Genomic DNA, 24,881 nt, shown 5'->3' with positions numbered 1-24,881 from the left:
TTCTACTGTGGATGGTAGTTGCTGACCAGATGACCAATATTTCTAGGGCTTTACCACTACCACAATTATCTGCAATAGTAAAATGTCCACATCTTGCTCATAAATCTTCCCTTTGACACAATTTGTGATTAATGAGTATTTTAAGCACAGAGCTTACAAGGTTTTGGGGGCAATTTCATTTTTGTTATTTCAGTCTGTGGCTATAGGGAAAACAAAAACTATCTTCAGGGAATTAAATCTCACATACCATTATATTTGCTTCACTGCACTCTATAGTTTGTCCACCAATCTCCAGTCAAAGGGGGGAAAAACAAGTATTATATAAAGATCTAATTAGATGAATGATTTTTTGTCCCCTCGCAGCTTTTTGATGTAATTATACAAGAAGTAACGTTGCTATTATCCTGATATTTCACTGGACACTAAGGACTGTCCTGATTGCATGGCAGAGATAGGTCACGTTTCACATTGAGGTTCTGTTTAAAAATGGTTTATAAGGGATGAACAAACAATTAATAGATGGTAGACACATGCTACAGATGAGTCATTTTGTAAAGAGATTCCTCAATACAACAAAAATAAGTCTACTCACAGGAATTGCAGACTGTAAATTTGCTGTTTTATTTAACTGCATCACAACAGAACGTGGGGGAGAAAGTCCCACTAAATAAGGGGACATGCCATGGCTCTGGCACATAACATGTCGTGGAATCCCATTAACCCCGTTCTGACCACTCTAAGTACTGTGTGTTATGTCTGGTTATAAGCACATTGCTAGATAGTGTCAGAGTTGGTTATAAACAACCTGTTGAACTCATCTATACTAATTAACCATTTATTAAAAGATCTATTTGTTATTTAACTAATCTTTATCAACTGTTTGTACATGTATCTAATATAAAAGGTGAACAGTGTTTTATATGCAGTCTAGTCGAAATGACAAGAAGTAAAACTGTTAAACTAGGGGTAGGTTGTAGCTTTAAGTCATTGGTGGGTTTAGCCCAAGAAGGGGTCTCGCTTCCCTGCTGGCTTGTGGCTGGCCCCAAGGAAGCTGAGTGAGAAGGGAGGGAGGGTGCCAGGATCCCTCTTCTGGCCTTTCCCTAGATATTAAGTCAAGAAAACAGGCTGGAGAACAGTAGTTTCAGATCAATGTTTGGTATGCCATATCCTTCAAACCCTGGTGCATGGACTAATAGTAGTTGGCAGAGAGCTCAGTAGACAAACCATACTGCCTGCCCTCTTCCTTTCTAGCTGTTACATCACATTAAAGACGGTGGATAAAAACAGTGGATGTCTTCTTGCTTTCCCCTGTAAATTTTCCTCTAATTGCCAAAGGGATGTTATTCAATCACTAATGGAGGGAGCTAGTGCCAGCAATCAGGGCTGTTGCTCTGAGCACTAACTTCTAGGGGCACCGCATCACTTCCCCTTTCTTGGCATACATAGTGGTCTGGTCCGCTTAGGGCAAGGGACCAAAATGATTTTTCACCCTGGGTTGCAACACCTTTATACCCAGCCCTGGGATAGAGGTAGTATGTGCAAGAGAACATATATATTACATTGCTTAACTATGAATAAGCAGCAGTAATTGTGGACAACTGCTAAAGGGATACATGCTCGGACACTAAACCAGACTATTTACAAGTATTCGTTCCTTCTTTAAGGGGGAGGGAGGAGGCAGAGGGACAAAAATTAAAAGAAAAAATTAAGCACTGAAAATGAGGCTTATATACTAACCTCATCAACATTCTCAAAGGCATTGATGACGTCATATGGCAAGCATGAAAGCAGATCAATCACAAACCAGGTCTTCAGGTAGTTCATGCGGATAAGCTTTGGGTCAGAGATCACCTCTCCGGCTGGCCCGACAAAGGTGGTATGGAAATTAAGTACAATGTCTACTAAAAAAATAACATCCACAATGCTATCTACCACCAGCCAAGCCACGTTGTTCTGTTTGGTTTTAAAGGAGACGTTGTAAGGGACCAAAATAGCCGTGTAGAAGGTTAAAATCAGGATGATCCAGTCCCAGGTTGTCTTGAATACACAATAATGTAGAATGATATGTGGTGGAGTCTTTGGTGCCTCTTGTTTGTACTGTGGAAGGATTTCAGAGCCCAGCTGAAGTACCTGGAGTGACAGATATTTCAGAAAAAAGGAAATATTTTTCACTTTTTGATTGAGTGCAGCAAAACATTTCATAGAAATAGTGCCTGTTACAAAAAGACATGGCTCCTTTTAACACTAGAGTTGCAAGTGTAACCACCCAGAGGCAGACTTGAAGCTGGGACCTCTGGAGCTTAGTACCTGGGCCTCCACAGTTTGAGCTAAAAACCAGCTGCCTCCCAGCTAAGGTTGCAGAGGAGACTCATTCTTTCTCTCTGCATAAGTGGCCTAGGTGCCAGTATCTGGGACAGTGAACCACACCTGGGCATGTAGGTTACACAAGTAAAACAGAAGCCTTTTATATAAACCAGTTACTTTTACACCCTTTCTCTACTACTTTTTATAGTGTTGTAGTTTCCCATTTGCATTCCAGTAGCCATTTGATGCCAAACCTACAACAATGTCTGTTGCATGGCACAGCTGCCCCATAACAACTCTGCTGGCCAAGTGTGACTTCTGCTGGCACTCTGTGTCATTTTCCCATAACCAAGGTTTTGTCTCTCCCACAGGGAACCCACGTGGTTCAGTCCTCCAGCAAGGTCACATTCAAATTTCAGTTTGAACAATCCAGAAGTACTTTTGCCCCACCTTGGTTCTTCTTCTGAGCACTATCTTGGCTCCCTTTGAGTCTCCATGCTCTGGTGTGGAGCATGATTCCCTGTACTCCCTTCGCAGTCTCACCACCACTGGGAGCTACCCATACAATGCTAACTACTTCCCTGGAGTCCTTTTAGACCTTCCCACAAGAGCTCAACTTGTTTCCTATGGGTCTTCCCACAAACTCACTTTTCTCTTTTTCATTTTCCTCAGCTTTTCCACAAGGCCCAGGTATTTCAATGTCACCTGACACCAACAGGTCCAGGGCTCAGGGGCTAGGAGGCAGAAGCAAGCCTAATGGAACAGGGCTGGCTAACCTAATCCCCTAGAGCCCGCAGACTATGGCTTTGTCTACACTGCAGGGTTTCTCATCAATAACTTATTTTGACTTTAGAACATCAAAATAAGTTCTCTGAAAAGAGCATTCACACTGCCAGAGCATTTCAAAATCGAGTGTTCACACAAGAGAGCCCAATTTCAAAATAACAGCAATGATGGGATGCCTTCCTGGAGGCCAATTAAGTCATAATTACCTCTGCTTAGCATACACTGAATTGTCAATTTCAAAATTGAGGGTGGGGGGGGCAGCATTTTGTTTTGGTGGAGTTACTATTTTGCATTAAATGCCCTGTTATTGCAGAATCACAAGCTTTGCAGTGTGGGCACAAGGGTTTTTTCCAGACAAAAGACTGTTTCTGCAAAAATAATGCCTGTGTAGACAAGCCCTGAGTCTGTACTGCTGCTGCATGCAGGCCCCTGTGTGTGTGTGTGTGCCGAGGGGGAGGAAAATAGGTCATAGTTGCCCCAGGGCCTGGCAATTCAAAAGGGCTCTCCTGTCACCTCTGCCACAAAAGGACCCCAGTGCTGGAGCCAGGCCCTTTCTATTGCCTCCAGAGCACCATGCAGCATGCTCTGGCCAGCTCTCAAGGCTAGCTGTTGGATGTGGGAGCCAGTGGGGTGTACTCCAGGCAAAATTGAGGTCTGGCTGCCCCCAGCCCTGCCCCCTTCACTGGAGGCTCTGCAGAGCTGCCCCACCCACCTTGTCCAGAGCCCAACGAGTCTGTCGGGCCCACCTCCCTCGCAGCTGGGGGAGAGCTCCCTGCCCAGCTAGACAGACATTTGTACCCTGGCTGGTGGGCTCACTCCCTGCTGCACTTTACAGGTACCTAAGGGGGCAGGCAGCCCCATTATAAGGCCCCATTGCACGTGGCTCTGAAAACACACTGCAAAAAACGCATTCTTCCCTGAAGAATTAGAGTCTAAACAGATAAGACAGATAAAAGCTGGGAAAGGAAGAGCAGAGGCAAGGAGTTGCATACACAAGGAATAGTTCCGAGCCTCCTTATTCCCAGCCCAGTACTACAGCCACTAGACTACACTGTCTCTCAAGACTGTTGATTTAATTCTGTACTGAGTAGCATGAATTAATTGCCATTTGCTGTGCTACTTTGTGGGGTATAAGAGTAAAGTTCACTTTGCCTTCAAACACCACAAAATTGTCCCATTAGCCCAATAAATTATAACGGATTTAACTTTCACTTTCCATTAAAACAATACAGACATCAGGAGTTCTGAACACCTGAAGGCGTGGGATCTGAGTATGACCTCCTATAAGCCCTGACTCAGCACAGCATTAAAGCAAAGACTTAACTTTCAGCATATGCTTAAAGCCCATTGAGCATATGCTCAGCTGCAAGTCAAGTCATTTTCAATAATGGGACTTTGGATAGGTTTTGCCCCTGTGTAACTCCACTATCTTTCTTAGGGTTACCTGTTACATACTGAACTGACCGAATAAAATCAAGTCTAGAAGGTACTGGGCTGATGCTCCTCTCACACTGGTGTAAATCAAGAGTGACTCCATTTGAGTCAATGTGTGTACACGCAGGCACAAAACCAGAGTGAGACCAGAATCAGGCCCCTCCTATTTTTCTCAGATGAAAAGCCTTGCCTTGGCTCAGCGATAGGTGAATATTAAGAGGAAGACAAAGCCATTGCCAGATGAAGGTGAGTCAGTGCAAACAAGAGAAGTCTAGGAAAGTATTTTGGATCTTGCATTCCTTCCTCCTGTTTACTGGTAAGCATGCCCATTAATCTGCTTTGAAAAATGGTCCAGAGCAACAGGAATGAGGGGAAAGAAATTAACATTGCTGCTGTCTGTAGGAGGAGATCAGACAATATGCCTGAGCAGGAGTTATCCACACATCAGCTTGTTTAATATCATTTATATGCAGACTTATTTGCAGCCTTTGCTGAGCCTTTTAAAGTTATCATTTGTGAACTGATGGCTATTTCCAATAGATTACACCAAAGGGCGGGGTGAGGGAAGGAAAGCAATCAGCTCTGAGATTCCATTTGTATAAGCAGCCTAAGGCCTGATTCTTTGTTGTTCTGCACCATTTATGGTCATTTATACCTGTGTGGAAGGAGTGGAAAACTGCACCGCACCCCATGTTAGCATTTCACTCTCTTTTTGCACTGAGGAAAATGACCACACCAGGTGCAAGGCTGTGGAAAAATCAGGCCTGTGGATTATAAAAGTCCAGCTTCTCCAGGAGGAGGCAGCATGGGTTGATCTGAGCCATAGACAGATTCGAAACTGACAGCCCAAGATCAAACAGAGCAACATCAACAGCCATGGAGAGGGTCAGTGTGTGAGGTGGTAATTAGAAGCTTTTTAGAGCACTCCAGGCTAGGATTTGATCCACCTATCACAAAGCCTCCTTGGAGCTATATCCTGCCGGTCCTGGACCTCAGTCACTGAAGGCCCCATGTGACAAGAAATCTGCCCTCAGGCAGTTGGAGAAGCTTGAGGTGAGGCAAGGTGGCAAGAATCCCTCTCTGTCAGGAGGCTGCAGCTGACCATTCCCACCCTTCTCCCCCCACAAAGTCCAAGGTATGGGGTGAAGCAGCAGTTTGGGCAGGTGCCCACAGATGAGCTTATTCAGGACATCCCACGGACAGCTTTGCCAGCAGGACTCAGAGCACTTCAGCCACAATGATGAGGTGTCTTCCTCTGACAAAACCTGTGCCAAAGAGGCAGCACTGCAAATACCTCGGGCCTTCCCCTTTGGAACACAGCTATGGATGCACACTTTGGAAGCGCTGTGGATGAAGCCAACTATTGGCTTCAGTGGGAGTTCTGCACAAGTAGCAATGGTAAGATAGAGTCCTAAGTCTGATAGACAAGGTAACTTGTCCAGATTACCCATCCATTAATAATTGGTCATCATGCATATACCATCTCTGCCAATTGCTTGTATAGAACAGTAACATTCTGCAGGTCAGTTAAGTAGATTTTACTTCCTATACTTAATGGTACCAGCCTTAGTTAAAACATGTTTACCATCTTTTTAAATGCAGGGCAAAACCACAATTGTTTCCTGCAACAAAACTGCTGAGGATTCCTAAAGCTGTGAGTCACTGCGTGCTGTCACCGCTTAAACAAGAATGAGTTTTGCTGATGACTATATTGTCTCTCACTTCCCTGCCACACCCACACCAATCCATCTTCCTCATAGACAAACTCCTCAAGGATCTCCTAGTCCAGATGTTGTCGGGGGTGGGGGGGGCGTAATCATCAGTGAACACCAGCTTCCAGGCTCCTCAGAGATGCTCCTCTGCAATGCACAGCCCCTACCACTGTGCTTTCACAGAAGATAGCAAGTTTGCAGCCCTGTTGGAGTCAATACATCACATCTTATTCATTTAACGGGGGTAAAACACACCCTTTGTTTCAAACACTGAATTGGTTTCTAGTAAAAATAACAATTTTATAAACAGAAGAGTATGGATTAAGTGATACCAAGTAAAAGATAAAAGTAGACACAGTTAAAAACAAAAGTAAAGACATCTAGAAGTCTAAAATGTAAATTTGACAGGTGACAGCCTTGGTTCATAGTAGATTTCTTGCCAATCTTTATTTCCAACCAGGACTGACTGTCTCTCTGTCAGGGCCTTCCACAGAAGAACAAAGTGCTGGTTTCCTTTGCCTTCCTAGGTGAAAGGGCTTTGCCTAAGAGGTTTCTTCCCTACATTCTGTTCCCACAAGCTTCAACACTCCTGGCCAAAGGACCCATGTTGCTCATCCTACAAGAGCTGTGGCCTTTGGTGTCTGTCCAGCACTGATTGTCAAACTGGCTTCTTCTCACTCCTTATATCATCCTAAACTCACTTTTTTGTCCGCAGGCTCAGGATGATGTCATTCCTTCCTGTGGGTTTCCCTCTCTCCTGATTCATGTGTAAATTGGGCTTCCACTATTTTAATTCTCCTATGATTAAAGACAGGTAAGTAGCTGTCTTCTTCCTGCCTGGGAAAAAATGGATACTCTCCCTTTGTTTGACCAGAGACTTGAAAACACAGTGAATAGCCATAATTCCAACTCTAGTGTCTACACATACATTTCACAATGGCATTAATCATGAGTGTCACCAGCTCATGAATGTTAATCTATATCTCAAATAAATCATGGAAATGAGTTGGGGTACACTGTCTGGGTTAGACCAGCTGAAACTCACTGGTACATATGCCAGATGGTTCTTTGCCATGTGACACAAGGGTGCTTCTTGGGCCATACTACTTATGCCATCAAAAAGTCCTTGGAGACTAGGGTTGTCATTTTTGGCATATATCTACATTAATTTTTACTGACCTTGTTACTTTAATATAGCCGCAAGCAGGAAATCTGACAAACCTCCTGACAACCAGATTTTAAATTTGGAAACAAATACATGAATCTCAAAAGCAAAAATCCCTGGAAAGTAAAAATAAACTTGCCCTTAGTATGAGAATCATAGAATACCAGGACTGGAGGGGACCTTGAGAGGCCCTCGAGTCCAGCCTTCTGCCTTCATGGCAGGACCAAGTACTGTCTAAACCATCCCTGATAGACATCTGTCTAACCTGTTCTTAAATATCTCCAGCGATGGAGATTCCACAACCTCCCTTGGTAATTTATTCCACTGTTTGACCACCCTGACAGTTAGGAACTTTTTCCTAATGTCCAACCCAAACCTCCCTTGCTGCAGTTTAAGTCCATTGCCTCTTGTTCTATTCTCAGAGGCCAAGAACAAGTTTTCTCCCTCCTCCTTATGACACCCTTTTAGATGTTTGAAAACCGCTATCATGTCCCCCTCAACTTTCTCTTTTCCAAACTAAACAAGCCCAATTCTTTCAGCCTTTTTTCAATAGGTCACGTTCTCTAGCCCTTTAATCATTCTTGTTGCTCTTTTCTGGACCCTCTCTAATTTCTCCACATCTTTCTTGAACTGCAGTGCCTAGAACTGGACACAATACTCCAGCTGATGTCTAACCAGCACAGAGTAGACTGGAAGAATGACTTCTTGTGTCTTGTTCACAACACACTTGTTAATGCATCCCAGAATCATGTTTGCTTTGTTTGCAACATCATCACACTGTTGACTCATATTTAGCTTGTTGTCCACTATAACCCCTAGATCCCTTTCTGCTGTAGTCATTCCTAGACAGTCTCTCCCCATTCTGTATGTGTGACACTGATTGTTCCTTCCCAAATGAAGCACTTTGCATTTGTCCTTATTAAACTTCATCCTGTTTACCTCAGTCCATTTCTCCAATTTATCCAGATCATTTTGAATTATGACCCTATCCTCCAAAGAAGTTGCAACCCCTCCCAGCTTGGTATCATCTGCAAACTTAATAAGCACACTTTCTATGCCAATATCTAAATCGTTGATGTAGATATTGAACAGAACTGGTCCTAATACAGACCCCTGTGGAACCCCACTTGTTATACTTTTCCAGCAGGATTGAGAGCCATTAACAACTAGTCTCTGAGTATGGCTACCCAGCCAGTTATGCACCCACCTTATAGTAGCCTCATCTAAGTTGTATTTGCCTATTGTTTTTATAAGAATATCACACAAGACCACACCAAATGCTTTACCAAAGTCTAGGGATACCACATCCACAGCTTCTCCCCTATCCACAAGGCTCATTATCTTATCAAAGAAAGCTATCAGATTGGTTTCACATGATTTGTTGTTTACAAACCCATGCTGGCTGTTCCCTATCACCTTACCACCTTCCAAGTGCTTGCAGATGATTTCTTTAATTACCTGCTCCATTATCTTTCCTGGCACAGAAGTTAAGCTGACTGGCCTGTAGTTTCCTGGGTTACTCTTATTCCCATTTTTATAGATGGGCACTATATTTGCCCTTTTCCAGTCTTCTGGAATCTCTCCTGTCTCCCATGATTTTCCAAAAATGATAGCTAAAGGTTCAGCTACCTCCTCTATCAGCTCCTTGAGAATTCTAGGGTGCATTTCATCCATCCCTGATGACTTGCAGACCTCTAATTTTTCTAAGTGATTTTTAACTTGTTCTTTTTTTATTTCAACTTCTAACCCTACCCCTTTCCCACTAGCATTCACTATGTTAGACATTCCTTCATCAGACTTCTCAGTGAAGACCGAAATAAAGAAGTCATTAAGCATTTCTGCCATTTCCAAGTTCCGTGTTACTGTTTCTCCCTCCTCATTGAGCAATGGCCCTACCCTTTCCCTAGTCTTCCTCTTGTTTCTAATGTATTTATAAATAAAGCCTTCTTGTTTCCCTTTATGCCTGTAGTTAGTTTGAGCTCATTTTGTGCCTTGGCCTTTCTAATCTTGCTCCTGCATTCTTGTGTTGTTTCCCTATATTTATCCTTTGTAATTTGTCCTTGTTTCCATTTTTTTATATGATTCCTTTTTTATTTTGAGATCATGAAAGATCTCCTGGTTAAGCCAAGGCAGTCTTTTGCCATATTTTTTATCTTTCCTATACAGTGGGATAACTTGCTTTTTGGCCCTTAATAATGTCCCTTTGAAAAACTGCCAACTCTCCTCAGCTGTTTTTCCCCTCAGTTTTGTTTCCCATGGAACCTTACCTACCAGCTCTCTCAGTTTACCAAAATCTGCCCTCCTGAAATCCATTACCTCTATTTTCCTGTTTTCCCTTCTACCCTTCCTTAGAATTGTGAACTCTATGATTTCATGATCACTTTCACCCAAGCTGCCTTTCACTTTCAAATTCTCAACCAATTCCTCCCTATTTGTTAAAATCAAATCTAGAACAGCTTCCCTCCTGTAGCTTTTTCAACCTTTTGGAATAAAAAATTGTCTCCAGTGCAGTCCAAGAACTTATTGGATAGTCTGTGCCCCACTGTATTAGTTTCTCGACTTCTGGATAGTTGAAGTCCCCTATCACCACCAAATTCTGGCCCCTGCATGACTTGGTTAGTTGTTTAAAAAAAGCCTCCTCCACCTCAGTCGGTGGCCTGTAGTAGACCCCTAGCAGGACATCACCCTTGTTTTTTACCCCTCTTAGTCTAACCTAGAGACTCTCAACACGTCCATCTCCTATGTCCATCTGCATCTCAGCCCATGCGTGTACATTTTTAATATATAAGGCAACACCGCCTCTCTTTCTTCCCTGTCTAACCTTCCTAAGCAGGCTGTACCCTTCAATACCAATATACCAATCATGTGTATTATCCCACCAAGTTTCTGTGATGCCAACAATGTCATAGTTGTATTTATTTATTAGCACTTCCAATTCTTCCTGCTCATTACCCATACTTCCTGCATTTGTATATAGGCATCTAAGATATTGACTTGATCTTGCCTCCCTGTTTTGCCCTGACCCTCTTTTTACCCTGACATTGTAGCCCATGTTCCCTCCCATTTCCAACCCATCTCCCAGGTTTCCATGTTCTCCACTTACCTGTGGGCTTTGCTCCCCTGTCCCCGTCGAACCTAGTTTAAAGCCCTCCTCACTAGGTTAGCTAGTCTGTGTCCAAATCCGGTCTTTCCCCTCCTTGAAAGGTGAACGCCATCTCTGCCTAGCAGTCCTTCCTAGAATAGCATCCCGTGGTCAAGGAAGCCAAAGCCTTCCTGGCGACACCATCTTCGAAGCCAGGCATTCACCTCTAGGATGCACCAGTCTCTGCCTGGGCCCCTACCACTGACAGGCAGGATTGAGGAGAATACCACCTGTGCCCCAAACTCCCTCACCCGTGCCCCCAGAACCCTGAAGTCACTCTTGACCTGCTCAGCATCATACCTCACAGTATCATTAGTGCCCACATGGATGAGAAGCATGGGATAGTAGTCAGAGGGCCAGATAATCCTTGACAACGCCTCCATAAAGTCTCAGATACAGGGCCCCGGCAGGCAGCATACCTCCCGAGATGAAATATCAGGGCAACAGATGGGTGCCTCCGTCCCCCTCAGAAGAGAATCCTGGCCACCACTACTCTACGTTTCCTCCTCACAGTGGTGGCAGCAGACTTCCCAGCCTTGGGGGTACGAGGCTTCTCCTCTGCTGTATGGGGTGATTCGTTGTCTCGTGTATTAAGTACAGCATAACGGTTTCCTAGTAGCATGGTGGGAGGGTTCTGAGCAGGGGGGGAACACTGCCTACTGCCAGAAGTAACAAGCTGCCAGTGTCCACCCTGATCTATCTCCTCCTTCACCAGTGGTTTATCAGCTGTCCTGTGTACTGGGACAGATACCTCACCTGTCTCTACATGAATACTATCCAGGAACTGCTCGTGGAGTCGGATACTCCTCAACCTGGCCACCTCCTCCTGTAGCTCCTCCACCTGTCACCTGAGAGATTCCACCAGCAGGCACCTTTCGCACTGGATGGTCCCCCAGCCTGGCTATCAGTGAGTGGGAATGACAAGCCACAGTCCCTGCAAGGCCGCACCAGGATCTGGGTAGAGGCGTCCATGGTCAGGCAGTCTGTCTGGCTACAGGAACAGGTGAAGGAGACAGTTGTAGTGCTGGCATAGGTGATGCAGGTCTTCCTAACCATCGTAGGCCTCCTTCTGTCAAACTCCCTCCCAAACTCCCTTGTATGCAGCTCCCTGTCCGCTTCGCTCCCCTGGTCGCACTTGTCTCTGGCTTTTAAAGCCTGCTGGCCTAGGTCAGGCCCACTCCCGTGTGAGTCACACAGGGAAAGGCTGATCAAAGGCAATCAAAGGAGCAAAGGTCAGGCATGCAGTCCCAACTGCCACAGAAACTGAGTAAATTTTATTTTAGTATTTAGGTTCTACAGGTTCAAAGGCAATCAGGACTGGCCTAATTCTGAGCTCCTTAAATTCAACAGTAAAACTTCCAGCTCTTAATTAATGCTCAGAGCTTTTGAAAATCTTGTTTTATATACATTAGAAAAACAGATATTTCGGAGCATAAGCTTTCGCAGGCAAAGACCCGCTTCATCAGATGCATGAGGGAGGGGTTTCATGCATCTGATGAAGCGGATCTTTGCCCACAAAAGATTATGCTCCAAAATAATCTGTTAATCTATAAAGTGCCACAGGACTTCTTGTTCTCGAAGATACAGACTAACATGGCCACCCCTCTGATATTAGAAAAACGCTTACTCATGTATTCACACAGGTATATATATGATAGCTCTTACCTTTCTTTGTTTCTATCTGTGTCTGACTTAGAAATTAAGGGCCAAATTCTGGTCCCAATTGTTCTAATGTACATTAGGAGTAACCTCAGCAAAAGTCAGGGGAAGTTATGCTGATACACAACTGAATTAAGTATAAGGAGAATCAGACCATGGGGCTTAAGTCATTATGAAGCAACACGACTTGACTGTTTCAGTTTTCTTTAATATTATTAACTATCAATGTAATTATTCTCCCCTTATATATTAGGGGAAACCCAATGACTTCAGCACGCAAAATAAAAATACATGAACTTAAGTCGATTTTCCTTTGTGTTTTGTAGATCGTGCTGTTCTTTACCGGACCGAAAGACTTGGGGCTTAGGAAAAGATATTTCACGTCTAGGTGTCCGATTCAAAGCTGATTCGGGCTGATAAGTACCAAACAGAGCTAACAACTGAAGGCTGCACGACATGTTTAAATTAGTAGCTAGTTGCAGGTTTAGCCGAGTTCCTCACAGAGATATATGCATGTTGCAGATAAACATCTGAACATCTGGGGCTTTTTTGCCCTTCTCCAAAGGAAATCCACAGGCAGAGACTGAACCCTAGCCCCGACCCTACTCTAACCCGTGGAGACAGAGTACAGCAGTAAGTCGGCTTGCACTGCTTTTGCCAGTGCTCTCTGTTCTGTAAATAAACAAACGCCTTCAGTGCCTGGAGCTGCCAACCTGGAACCTTTCACAGGCACCAAACTTTAAAAAAAATATTTGAAGGAGGAATAAACCCTCTAATGAACTCGAGTGTTCGAAATGCGTCACAGGATTGCTTAGGTCATTAAGCACCAGCAGCGGGTCCAGGACTGTAGTAAGAACACAGAAAGAGCCAAGAAGGTTACAATCAAAGGGCTAGATGTTGCCTGACTGCTGTGTATATGGGCAACGGGCAAGTGCTGTTTTCCTGCCTTGGGACCCTCATACGAGCGGCGAAGCACAGCCTAACCATGCCTTCAAAATGCCTCCAAGAATGCAAGTCACCCCAAAAGAGCATACAAGAGCAGGGCTTTGTCCCCACATGCTCTCCACCAGCCAGCAAAGCCAGCCAACCATACCAGAGGCATGTGATGCACCAGCTTAAAGGATTATGCATAGTGGGGTGGGCAAAATCCAGCCCATGGGCTACATCTGGCTCACCAAGCCATTTAATCTGGCCTGCGACTAGGGGAGAGCTTTGCACACCGTCCCTGTCCGCAAACAACATTTCTCTGCCCCCTAATGGCTGGACACCCACAGAAGCACTGAACATGGGCCAACAGGAGGTGAGGGATGTTCCTGAGGGGCATGGGAAGCAGCATACATCGACTCCCCCACAGCACAGGGAGGCAGGTGGTCTGTGAAGCCTGCCTTAGAGCGCTGATGGCTGGAGCTGCTCACATAAGTGCTTCCCATCCAGCGTCTGCCTCTGTCTCTCCACCCACCACCCCCACATCTCTCCCCCAGGCCAGAATCCTCTCCTGCACCCATACCCCGCTCCCAGACCCTGAACCCAATCCCCTGCCCTAGGGCACAACTTCCTCCTTCACCTGAGCTCCCTCTTAGACCCCACACCCTATCCTGCACCCCAGTCCTTTTCCCTGCACTCCCTTCTGCACCCAACCTCAGTCCCAGACCCTGAACCCCTCCACAGAAAAAGGCGGCCCTTGATCACTTACTGGTATCTTGGAGTTCCCCCACTCAACCAAAAATTATTGTTCACCCCAGTGTACATGGATGCTCTCCTTGCACATCTGTGAGCTCTGGAAAGGCCCGTGCCACCCTGAAGCACAATCCTCTTTGGAGCGCCCACCCAGGAGATGTGTCCCAGTATCCGTGGTAGTTACCAGCCTATGTGTAACAATCTTATTCCAGCTAGTAGCCATGCATTTCTGCTCCCGGGCAAAAAGTAGGGAGGAGGAAATAAATTTAAAAATAGCTAGGGAAAAAATGTAAGCAACTGATGCTGGTTGCAGTCCAATAATGTAGTAAGTAAATACCTCTTTACTGTCAGAAATACCTATCTAAATAAATGAAATAGTCCTGTTGGTAGGAGGGCTTTTTCTAATTAGGGTTTATACCACAGCAAAAGAAAATTATTAACAGAAGTACTGCCCTCAGTTACTTATGGCTCATCAGTTACTACCATAATATCATCTGTGTATATTATTTTTGGTAACAATGCCTGATGTCTTAATAGCTCTTTAAAACCATAGAATATTATTTCAAGTGGAGAAGTGCTAACTTTCATCAAAATTTGCCAGGCTGTATTAATATTTTAACATACCACAATATAAAAATGTTTAAACATAGATTTGTTACAGCAATGGGGAATGTGCCAAGTGTCAGTTCTCAAAGTTAATCGACAAGTTACCACTGTAATTTATTTTAAGACCTATTATGCTTTCAGCCAAATGTCCCATTTGCACTCATTCACACTCACACAAACCCAAAGCTAGTGGGCAAAGCACCTAGGTTCTCAATTTCTACTTGAGAGAGATATTAATGAATTAAAAATCCCTGAAAATGAGTGTTGAGAATGAAAGTGAACCCCTCTTTAAGCCATTATAAATTTAACAATTTTTATCTGCCATTACACCCAAAATACAATGAGGTAACTGAGATCAGAATCAGACCCCATGATCATTTTAAAACAACAGGGGCAATAGTCAAGTGGTAATTAAAGAAACTCATTTTACATACATACAATAATTCCCTGCCATCTGCAACAGTACAAAGTCTTATTGGGCACCTTATTCAGCAAGGAATTGTACCAGTGAAAAGTGCTATATGACAGTTATGACATTATGACATTATTATTATTCAGTGAGATGAGAAACTGGCCTTGTTTTTTTAAAGCAAAGTGGCAAAAGGCAAACATCTGGAGTGAAGGAAATAGTGACTGATTCCAGTGTGCAAGAAAGGCAGAGGTGTGGGAGAGAAGCTGCCTGAAATTATGCAATACCTAATTGCCACAAGGTGATGACTTTTGCCAGTGGTGCCAGCCATATAGGACTACTACTGACATCAGTTTTTCATTCTAGGTTATCTGAGCACAGAGAAGAACCAAAGACCAAATACACAACTCCTTAGTCTGCATTGTCACAGTCACATACAAGTGCATTTCATGCTCATGTTAAGTTATAGGGCAGATAATGACCAGGAGCTCACCTATTTTCAACAGAGATCACAGTACATTTTGTAGTAGGTTCTCAGAGTACCCCCAGTTCCCATTAAACCATGGCAGATATAGATATAGTGAAGTCTTATTTACACTAACACATTTTGTACCTCTTGGCTACGTCTACACGTGCACCCAACTTCGAAATAGCTTATTTCGATGTTGCAACATCGAAATAGGCTATTTCGATGAATAACGTCTACACGTCCTCCAGGGCTGGCAACGTCGATGTTCAACTTCGACGTTGCTCAGCCCAACATCGAAATAGGCACAGCGAGGGAACGTCTACACGCCAAAGTAGCACACATCGAAATAAGGGAGCCAGGCACAGCTGCAGACAGGGTCACGGGGCGGACTCAACAGCAAGTCGCTCCCTTAAAGGGCCCCTCCCAGACACACTTTCATTAAACAGTGCAAGATACACAGAGCCAACTAGTTGCAGACCCTGTATATGCAGCACGGACCCCCAGCTGCAGCAGCAGCAGCCAGAAGCCCTGGGCTAAGGGCTGCTGCCCACGGTGACCACAGAGCCCCGCAAGGGCTGGAGAGAGAGTATCTCTCAACCCCCCAGCTGATGGCCGCCATGGAGGACCCCGCTATTTCGATGTTGCGGGACGCGGATCGTCTACACGTCCCTACTTCGATGTTGAACGTCGAAGTAGGGCGCTATTCCCATCCGCTCATGGGGTTAGCGACTTCGACGTCTCACCGCCTAACGTCGATTTCAACTTCGAAATAGCGCCCAACACGTGTAGACGTGACGGGCGCTATTTCGAAGTTACTGCCGCTACTTCGAGGTAGCGTGCACATGTAGACGCAGCCCTTGTGAGCAATTGTGGCAATTTTCTTGGTACTGACAGCCAACCATATGGTTGACTGACATAATGGGGCACATCGGGCTCAAATTACTTTCAATACCACATCAAGATGACCCTCTCTAAAGTGCTATCCTTACCAGTGCAGCTTCACCTGCAGCTGACAATGGATGCTGGACGTCCCTGTGTAGACAAAGCTCATGAACCCACTGCAGGATGTTTGTGACTGTCTCTCCCTCTCGTGGCTAGAGCTCTATCAATAGAATACAAACCTTGACGCTACTACCTTCTCCTTAAGTCCCCATGGCAAAGGTATATGCTTTTGGAGATGGCTGTAAGTTCTAGACTTGGCCATCTGCACTGACTAAAGCCCACCTCACAACTGACCTTTTCACGATGCCCTTTAAACTTCTTTCAAATCCTTGTCTGACACTCTACCTCCTTCAATTATTTATAGGGTGAACTCAAAAGTCTCCTTCACTTCTCTAAGCTGTATGCAGTTATGCAGCTGGTTCTGTCCACCCTGGCAGTGACTCATGCATAGTTTATGACCAGTCTACAATTTTCAGGATTCTGTTGATCAAAAACCAACTATTTGTAAAGGACTTCAGTGGGCGTTGGGTCAGATTCTTACATGGGTGCAATTCCAAACGGCATGAAGAAGAGCTGTATCCCTGAGGGCATAACTATGTTCCAGGAGCTGTGTATATGTTTAAGATTAAGAGCACAATACTGGGAGCATGAACTGCAGACATCAGTAACCAATAGCAGCAGGGTTGTAGGGGAGGTAGAGGGGTTCCCCAGATAATAAAGCTGTGCACTCAACACAGGTCCTTGCTACCAAAGGACACAAGATTTCTCTCTCCTTTATTATCATAATATTGTGGAGTTTAACAGGACTGAGAAAATTATTGTGCAGAATCTAACCATTTCCCTTACAGAATTCCCCTTCTAAATTAAATTAATTCCATAGGAGTGGCATAAATATATTTAGGCAATCTCAGACCCTGCAGATTAGTGAAAAGGCCACCGAGCCAATTATAGACAAAGTGACCTTCTAAAGCTTCTACACAACAACAGCAGCGTAGCCTAACTGATTGGGCACTGGCCTCAGAGTCAGGAGTCCTGAGTTTTCATCTCAGTTTTACTACTGATGAGCTCGGTAATCTTGAGCAAAATCACTTCATCTCTTTGTCATTCAGTTCCACATCCTGTAAAATGGGATTAAAGATATGCACCTTCTCTTCGACTTTCTTTGTGGTCCAAAGATAAAAATCACTTTATAAGAGCTAACAAGCATTGTTTACACGGGATACGTGTTAAAAACACCTGCCACCCTATTCAACTCTTTACTTTAACAGATTCAGAGGAAGGAAAGAGGTTCATATGTGGAACTGGATAGAAAATGACAAGCACTTTTGAAATGTATTCCTAAATTAATGGCCAGGGTGGATGGCTACAGTATTGACGAACAGCCACAGAAGATGCCATCTGACTTCTGAAGACCACAAATCCACAGATCCAGATTCCTCCTGTATGTTCTCTCATCCCTTCCTACACTTTTAGATCCTTGGGGAAAATGGTGAAATTTAAGCCAAACTTTTTCATGACCTCTCTGATGTCCCTATTATGCTTAGTTTACATGACATTTTATGAACAATACTTACTGACTAGTTGCCCAGGGGATCTTAGTGACTTCCCTTTGCCTAGCCTGATTCCCATGGAAAAAGAGCCCAGATGGCACATAGTTAGTAGAGGGAGAACCTTGTCGGCTACATTAGGACATGGAAATATTATGCAGGCATTTCTTTCTCTCAGAGCCCCTTTTTTCCATGGGAATCTCACTTTCCTTCTCCTCATCACCTTATGCAAAAGGTATGTAGACTAGGTCTAGTATAATTTCTCCATAAAGTCTTGGTAATCTGGGACAAAATGAGATTTACTTCCATCTTCCACACAGTAAAGATGGAAGTAATTGACTTACAGTGCGTTTACGTGGGTCATCTGTAAACTGCACTAGAAGACTGTGATTTTAGGATTACGAGTCTTGTTCCCTGACAACCATCCACAGGCATCCTGATTCAGCACTCACAACTTTGTGACATGTGCCTTATTCTCTCTCAGGGAAATGAAACTTTACCTCAGCAAGTCGAGAATGCTTGTGAACGTTCTCTCCTTTCTGCACACTTGGAGCAAGCTGTTGCAAGACGCCCCGGCTGCTTGTGAGGGCTCGTGTCAAGCGAGCAAACTTCCCCCAGCCTTGAGAAAACACAACAGAGATTACACAATGGTTACAATAAGCAATTGTGTTTCAGGAAGACTCTCTTAACTCATGGGATCAAATTCAGCAGTTATAAAGGTGGTATAATTTAACCACATACCAGGTGGAAGCAAGTCAGGAAACAGATGTCAATGTGGTCTGTGGCCTAAAAAACTGTGGTCACTCAATGGTTATACAGATTGGATATTGTCCTGGGAGCAAAATTCTGCCCTGCAATAATCACCTCTTGAAATGATCTGATTCAGCTCTCACAACAATAGAGGAGATGCTCCTGGCCTATCCAAATGAGAGATCAGAATCAGGAACACTGAGATTTATAACAAGTCGTAACTATGACCCCATATGTAGGGGATGGCGTGGATGTAAGCAAAGGGAACAGACCAGATTTACTTGGTCAAACAAAAAGCGTAGATTAAATCTGCAACATGGGATGTATTTTATGACCTCTGAAGATCAAAGGAAGGAAAAAAAACAAATACTTTGTTTCAAACTCTGTGAAAATGTTTAGCTGCTTGGGACAGAAGAATTTATATGCTGTATTTTAGCCTGAACAATTTTTTTACAATGGATTCATAAACCCCTCAAAATATAGGGCCCCTAACAGAGTTAGCAGTAACAATGACCTTTATGGGTCATTGCAAAGTAACCACAGAAACTCAGCCATAACTTGCATTTGGACCTCTCTAGCTTCCTAAAAGACAAAAATTATTAGGTCCCAATCCTGCAAGGTACTTAGTGACCTCTAGGAGTCACTGACCATCTTCAAACCCCTTTCTCATTAGCGGTGCTTAGCACCTTGCAGACTGTCTTCCTTAATATGCTTCTGGTCCTAGGAAAGCCTGCATAACCTTCTGACTCCATTCAGAGACAAAATTATACTATTAAAAAGCAATAAGGGTTGCTAATCTGCAAGTCCCCTATTAAAATAATTGGGATTTGAGTGATTAAAGTGCTGTAGAGCACTTTGAGTATTTCTTGTCAATGCTCTGTTGTGAAAGTGTTTGCTGAACTGCATCTTTGCTAAATAAAGTGGAGGCACAAGAAAGAAACAAATTATGTTGATTTGCTGTTCAGCTGAACCTTCTTAGCCTGAGGCTGCAAAGCTGACTTGATACATGGTTCATAAGGAAAGTGCAAAGGAGCAAACCTAAAAAAGGGGTGGAATCAGACAAAGAAATGCTTATCAAGGCAAAGAATGCTTCTTACAAAACCAGCACTGAAGATTTTTCTAAAGGAGGTATGATGGATAGAGCTGACTGGAATCAACTTATTTCCTGTAGAATTCAGCAATAATTAGACTTTTCATTTTCATCCATTGCACCCAATCTCACTGGAGCATGAAGCACAGTGTTTACCCCATAAAGAAGGAGATCTCTTTAGAGCAGTGCCACAAGAACTGTTGGAGTGTGCTGTGGAAATTTCATCAATTTCCCCTCCCCACAGCTCTTTTCAGAGCCAAGGTAGTGGGGCGGCTGATGAATTTTCAGGGCACACTTAGATGACCCCATGGCAGCTGAGGGCTCAAGCAGCAAGGCTGCCTGAGTCCCAGGTGATGCAGAGTCATCAATTTCAATCCTGGAGTCACTATGCAAAGCCACTCTGAGGGCAGAATTGACCAACCCTGCACTAACTGGGAATCAGGCAGCCTTTCTACTTGTGTCCCCAGCTGGAGTTGGGTGGTCAGTTCCCCACCCTGCCACACACACACTGCAAAGGGAAGGTAGCAGAAATTAACCAATCCTGGGCTGGCTGGGGCTCAAGCAGAAAGGCTGCATGATTCCCAGCTGGCAAAGGGTTGGTCAGTTTCCCCTTGCAGAAGGGTTGCAAGGCAGTTGCAGGAGGGAAATTGACAATGCACCAACTGGGACTCAGGCAGCCTTGCTCTTTGAGCCCCCACCTGGTGCGGGGTCATCAATTCCCTCGCTCCACTGTTGAGATTCTGCAAAGAGAGGTGGGAGGGGAAAATGACTAGCCATGACTCAAAGGGGCTGACAGAGGGAGGAATTTGTTCTCTGGAGCCACCTCCTTTCCTGCAAGTAATCAAATAACCTCTGCAATATTTAGCCATTACTCCTAACATGGTGGACTTTCTCACAAGGGAAAAAGTGGGTGTGCTGTGGAATTGTTTGTGTCATCGAAGTGCCATGGTACTGAAACGGTTGGGAACCACTGCTTTAGAGAAAAAAAGATCACCCTTCCAAATGCAGAGGCATATCCTCAGCTGAGGTGAACCAGCACAGATCTAGTTACTCCAATGTCATGACCTCAATTTATAGCAATTGGCTTCAAATCTGTTTTTTTTTTCACACAATACTCAGACTGATAAATTTTCATGGCACTTTTTAAAACAGCACATTTCTACAGGAATATTCTTCCCAAGAATGAGTCCAATTAACATTAGTAGGCCCAATCCTGAAGCCATTACTTAGTTTTTATTCTGGAAAAAGTTTGAGTGGGTCAGCAGCTATTCTGAGAACATGTTGAGGGAAGTTACGCATAAGAACCAGCTCCACAGCTGGTATAAATGCCAATGAGCAGAGATCTTCTGAAGCTAATGGATCTGGTGCAAGTTGTTTTGTCTCCATTACCTTTATAAGGTCTATTTTTATTTATAACAACTGAGCATCTGGTCCTAAGACCTTCCGTTGATGTAACCTAGATACCAGAACGACACTGTTGACCTTACTGGAGTTACTCCAGATTTACAGTGATGTAAGTCAGTGAAGACTCAAGATCACTGAATTTACAGTGGTGTATATAAATAGGGGGAGAATTCATCTGAGTAGCAGTAAATACAGTCAGATGGGTTTATGGGCTTAGATTTTCAGTATGGGGTCTGAGTAAAGCATTACACCATATGAGTATTATTAGCAATTGATGCTGTCCATGGTGCTGAAATGAGGGATACTGTACAGCATGTAAAGATTACAAACATACAAATGTTACAAAGTATCTTAATGTTGCAAAACCAAGTTGGCAATAGTGAGGAAATGCCAGTATTAAGGCTGTCCATACAAAAGTTATTTGACTCCATTGTCCATATGCATTAAGACCGTCTTTAATTACATAATCACACACAATTTTACCACCAGGATTCCCGCCTCATTCAGTACACAAGGTAGACAGTATTCAGTTAGTGAGTAGCTATTCAATGTTTTACTTTGTCTTCACTGAACAATGTGTTCTTAGGCCTTGTTTACTCCAGCTATTCAAATTCTGCCCTGCCTGTGTGTTTGCTTTGTTAAAAACCAAGGAGATTGCAAACAAACAGTGGAATCCTATTGACACCCACAAAGCTGATCAGTGAGATTCCAGTATTTAGATCCATTGCGCAGCTATCTGCCCCTTGAGTTAGTGAAGTTACCAGTAGCAGTAGTGAGTTGTCATCCTTTATGTAAACCAGAGGTAGAGACAGATGAACTTGCTTGTGGGATTCACAGATATTTGCTGACTACAGAAGAACGAGGTGACTTGGAAATCTGGGGTTCCAGTCCACATTCAGGAGGTGAGTCTATTTTAATGGTCACCTTCTGCCAGTGTCTCTCTCAGTCTTCCCCTATTCTCAGTGTCTTTTCCTCACTGCCCCACTGCAGCATCTGATTTAATTTCCCCAACTTTTACCTTGTTATCCCAATCCCACTCTAATTCTCTGGCCTTCCTATCCAAGGCCCAATCTTTTTCTCACATCAGGCTCCACATCCCAGTCTACCCCCAAGCTCCTTGCCCAAAGTCCTTCTGAGCCCTGCAGCCCTGGGTTGGAGTATGCCCAGTACAAATAGAACCCTCCAAGAATTTAGTTGATAAACTTTTACAAGTCTCTGTTGAGCATATGCAGACAGAGTTTATAATTTGTCCAATTTGTGCTATTTTCATGGGGATGACAAAAGGCAAATATCTGGCCCACAGCAATTAATTCTCCTGCCAAATTTCAAGTCTTTGCTCCAAAGCATGAAGGCATTAGAATGTCTCAAACAATCACAGGATTTTTGAATCATTGTCAAGGTAACATAATTTTAACTTAATCTCATTCTCTGATAGGGCTCAATGATTGGGGATGAAACTTTCTGGAAAAAAATCATTCTGTGGCAGACACTTAGTGATGACAATTTCAGTTCAAAGAGTTAATATTTGGCAAAGTTATAAGCAACCGAAAACAGCATCATGTAAAGAGAAGTTGCACACAAACTTAATTATATTAAGCAGAGCGGGAAGCGTTGTCTATAATGAGACTATAGACCCAAATTCTCCTCTTATGCCAAATTTACATCATTGTAGCTATTAATTTCAATGGAATTACTCTGATTTGTAGTTGGAAGATGAATTGGGCCCTGTGCCTGAAGAACACATGGTAAGTAAGATCACATGCCTTCAGCTCAGCTGAGCTTAGTGACATTTTTATGGTAGAACAAAGGATTAGTAAATGTGATTAATTTTTACAGCAATTTAAGCAATGCCATGTGGATGCAAGCTTATCAAAATGGCCAAACCCTATATTATCCTTTTAAAGTAACATTAGCTATTATGAAGCTAGAGATTCATTCACTTTTTTATTCATTTCTGTCCCTTATTTAGAAAGAGATGATAGTATTCTACGGCAACGGTTTAAACCCACTTTGCTGTGTTCTGTAGTTAGTTCTTGTGGAGTTCTACATTTTTTGTTGTTAACTAGCTCAAGCCAGGATTTACACTGAGACCACAAGAGTAGTGTTTTCCAATTGTGACCTGCCAAGTTCCTCCTAAATCCACTTCAGTTGCTTTTGTAAGTGAAATCCGCTAGCCATTTAGAAGCATGAGAGAAACAATTCCCAAGTGCATGTCTATAACACATGGGGTGAAGACTCCCACTTTGGTAAACAGACTTGTGTTAGTGGGATTAGTGCGAGCACACTAAAATTAATTACATGTAAATTGTGGCACCAGCAGAGGCTCAGGCTAGCTACCCATGCTCAACCCCACCCTCTCACTTTGGTCTAAACTTGGGTGGTAGACTGTGCAACTGCTGGGAATGCCACATCCAGGCAGTCATTTTTAGTATATTAGTGCAAGTCCCACTAGCCCAAGTTTCTCTGACCCTGCTGGAAGGCTCTCTCCCAGTTGTAGCATAGAAACTATGTACATGGACTGCTGATCTCAGCTGTTTGAGAGGCACAGTCTGTGAGGGCCAGACCAGGAGCTCCATTAGACAAGCCTTGTAACCAACTGCAGGCACCAGAAAGACTGTCCTGGCTGGAGCTGTGAGTTGAGCCTGGACGGACCACATGTTTGAGATGAGCCCAATTGCCATGCAAGTGCAGACCCCAAAGAGCATCTCTCAGCCTGCACCTGTGAACTGGGACTGGGCTGGGGAGGCTTTGTAGAAAACAGCCAGAAACAGGAAGTCAGGTTATAGCAGCCGCAGGGAATGCAGCCCAGAAGTTTCACCATGCAACAGAATGGGAAACTCCATTTTGTCTCCCCTGCTCAGAGGGCTTGGGACTGACCTCCAGCTCCCACAAAGGAGAGACTGAACTGCAAGACTCTGCTTTGTTTGTGAGGTCTAACTACCAGCTGTGCCTGCTAAGCCACCTCAGCATTGGGACCCACTCAATTTGGAAGGGGAGAACTATTAGCTTCCCAGGAAGGCATGCCAGACCTTTTCAATGAGCTCCAATAGCTGCAGCCTGTGGGAGACTTTGAGGCATTCTGGTATTCTTAATTTGTGGGCATTGCACATGTTCATTGCTGAGGCATTAGCTGGTTACTTAATTATTTGCTCTCTGGATTCCCTGGCCTGTTCCCTTTACATTCCGTTAACATACTGCTGTACATTCTGTGACTAGTATGTCTGCCAGTCCTGGGTTTCCTGTAAATACACATTGTAATATCCAGAGGTCATAGCAGTTGTCTGTTAATTTATGCATTGACTCACTAGATGAACCCAGAACCCGCTGGTCCGAAGGTGCGTCATTTGACATTTTATATGCCATATGCTGGGTACAGGAAAGGACTCCCTGTTTCTAAAACAAACTGGGATTTTAATTAAGAGGACTATTTACAGAGGTGCTGCAGCTAGCAGTCTAGCCGTCTGCACATAGACTGGATTCTTGACATCACTGCCATCTTCCCTCCTGCTGCCTGTGATCTCTCCACCAAGTTCCATGCATAGTTCCACAAGCAAGGTCCTTAAGAGAAAGGAATATAGGTCTATATCACTTCTGGAAACAAGAGGTGCTCCAGGGCAGAGCTCCACAAGTTTAGTGACTCCGAATCCCTGTTGTAATGGAGGAAGAGAACACCTAAAAATCTTCTCATCTTTTCAATTTAGCTTTTGTTCTCTGAGAAAATGGCAGCAACATTTGTGCTTATAATATAGGGTTTTTTCGGTAGCTGGAACACAATACTCTGTGGC

General features: G+C 43.9%; 1 protein-coding gene across 1 annotated transcript in view; it reads right to left on the bottom strand.

The window, feature by feature from the left end:
• The window catches only part of KCNH1 (potassium voltage-gated channel subfamily H member 1), a 290,356-nt gene that overhangs the window by 229,310 nt on the left and 36,165 nt on the right, over positions 1–24,881 (bottom strand). Inside the window, exons 5-6 of the mRNA XM_074988513.1 lie at positions 18,353–18,471; positions 1,738–2,130 (exon numbers count right to left, since the gene is read on the bottom strand). Of these exons, the coding sequence (XP_074844614.1) occupies positions 1,738–2,130; positions 18,353–18,471 (512 nt within the window). The remainder of the gene's footprint in view (positions 1–1,737; positions 2,131–18,352; positions 18,472–24,881) is intronic.

The sequence above is a fragment of the Carettochelys insculpta genome, chromosome 3 (assembly GCF_033958435.1).
Source record: "Carettochelys insculpta isolate YL-2023 chromosome 3, ASM3395843v1, whole genome shotgun sequence".
NCBI classification, from domain to species: Eukaryota; Metazoa; Chordata; order Testudines; family Carettochelyidae; genus Carettochelys; species Carettochelys insculpta.
This window is presented reverse-complemented; position numbering and strand designations above follow the sequence as displayed.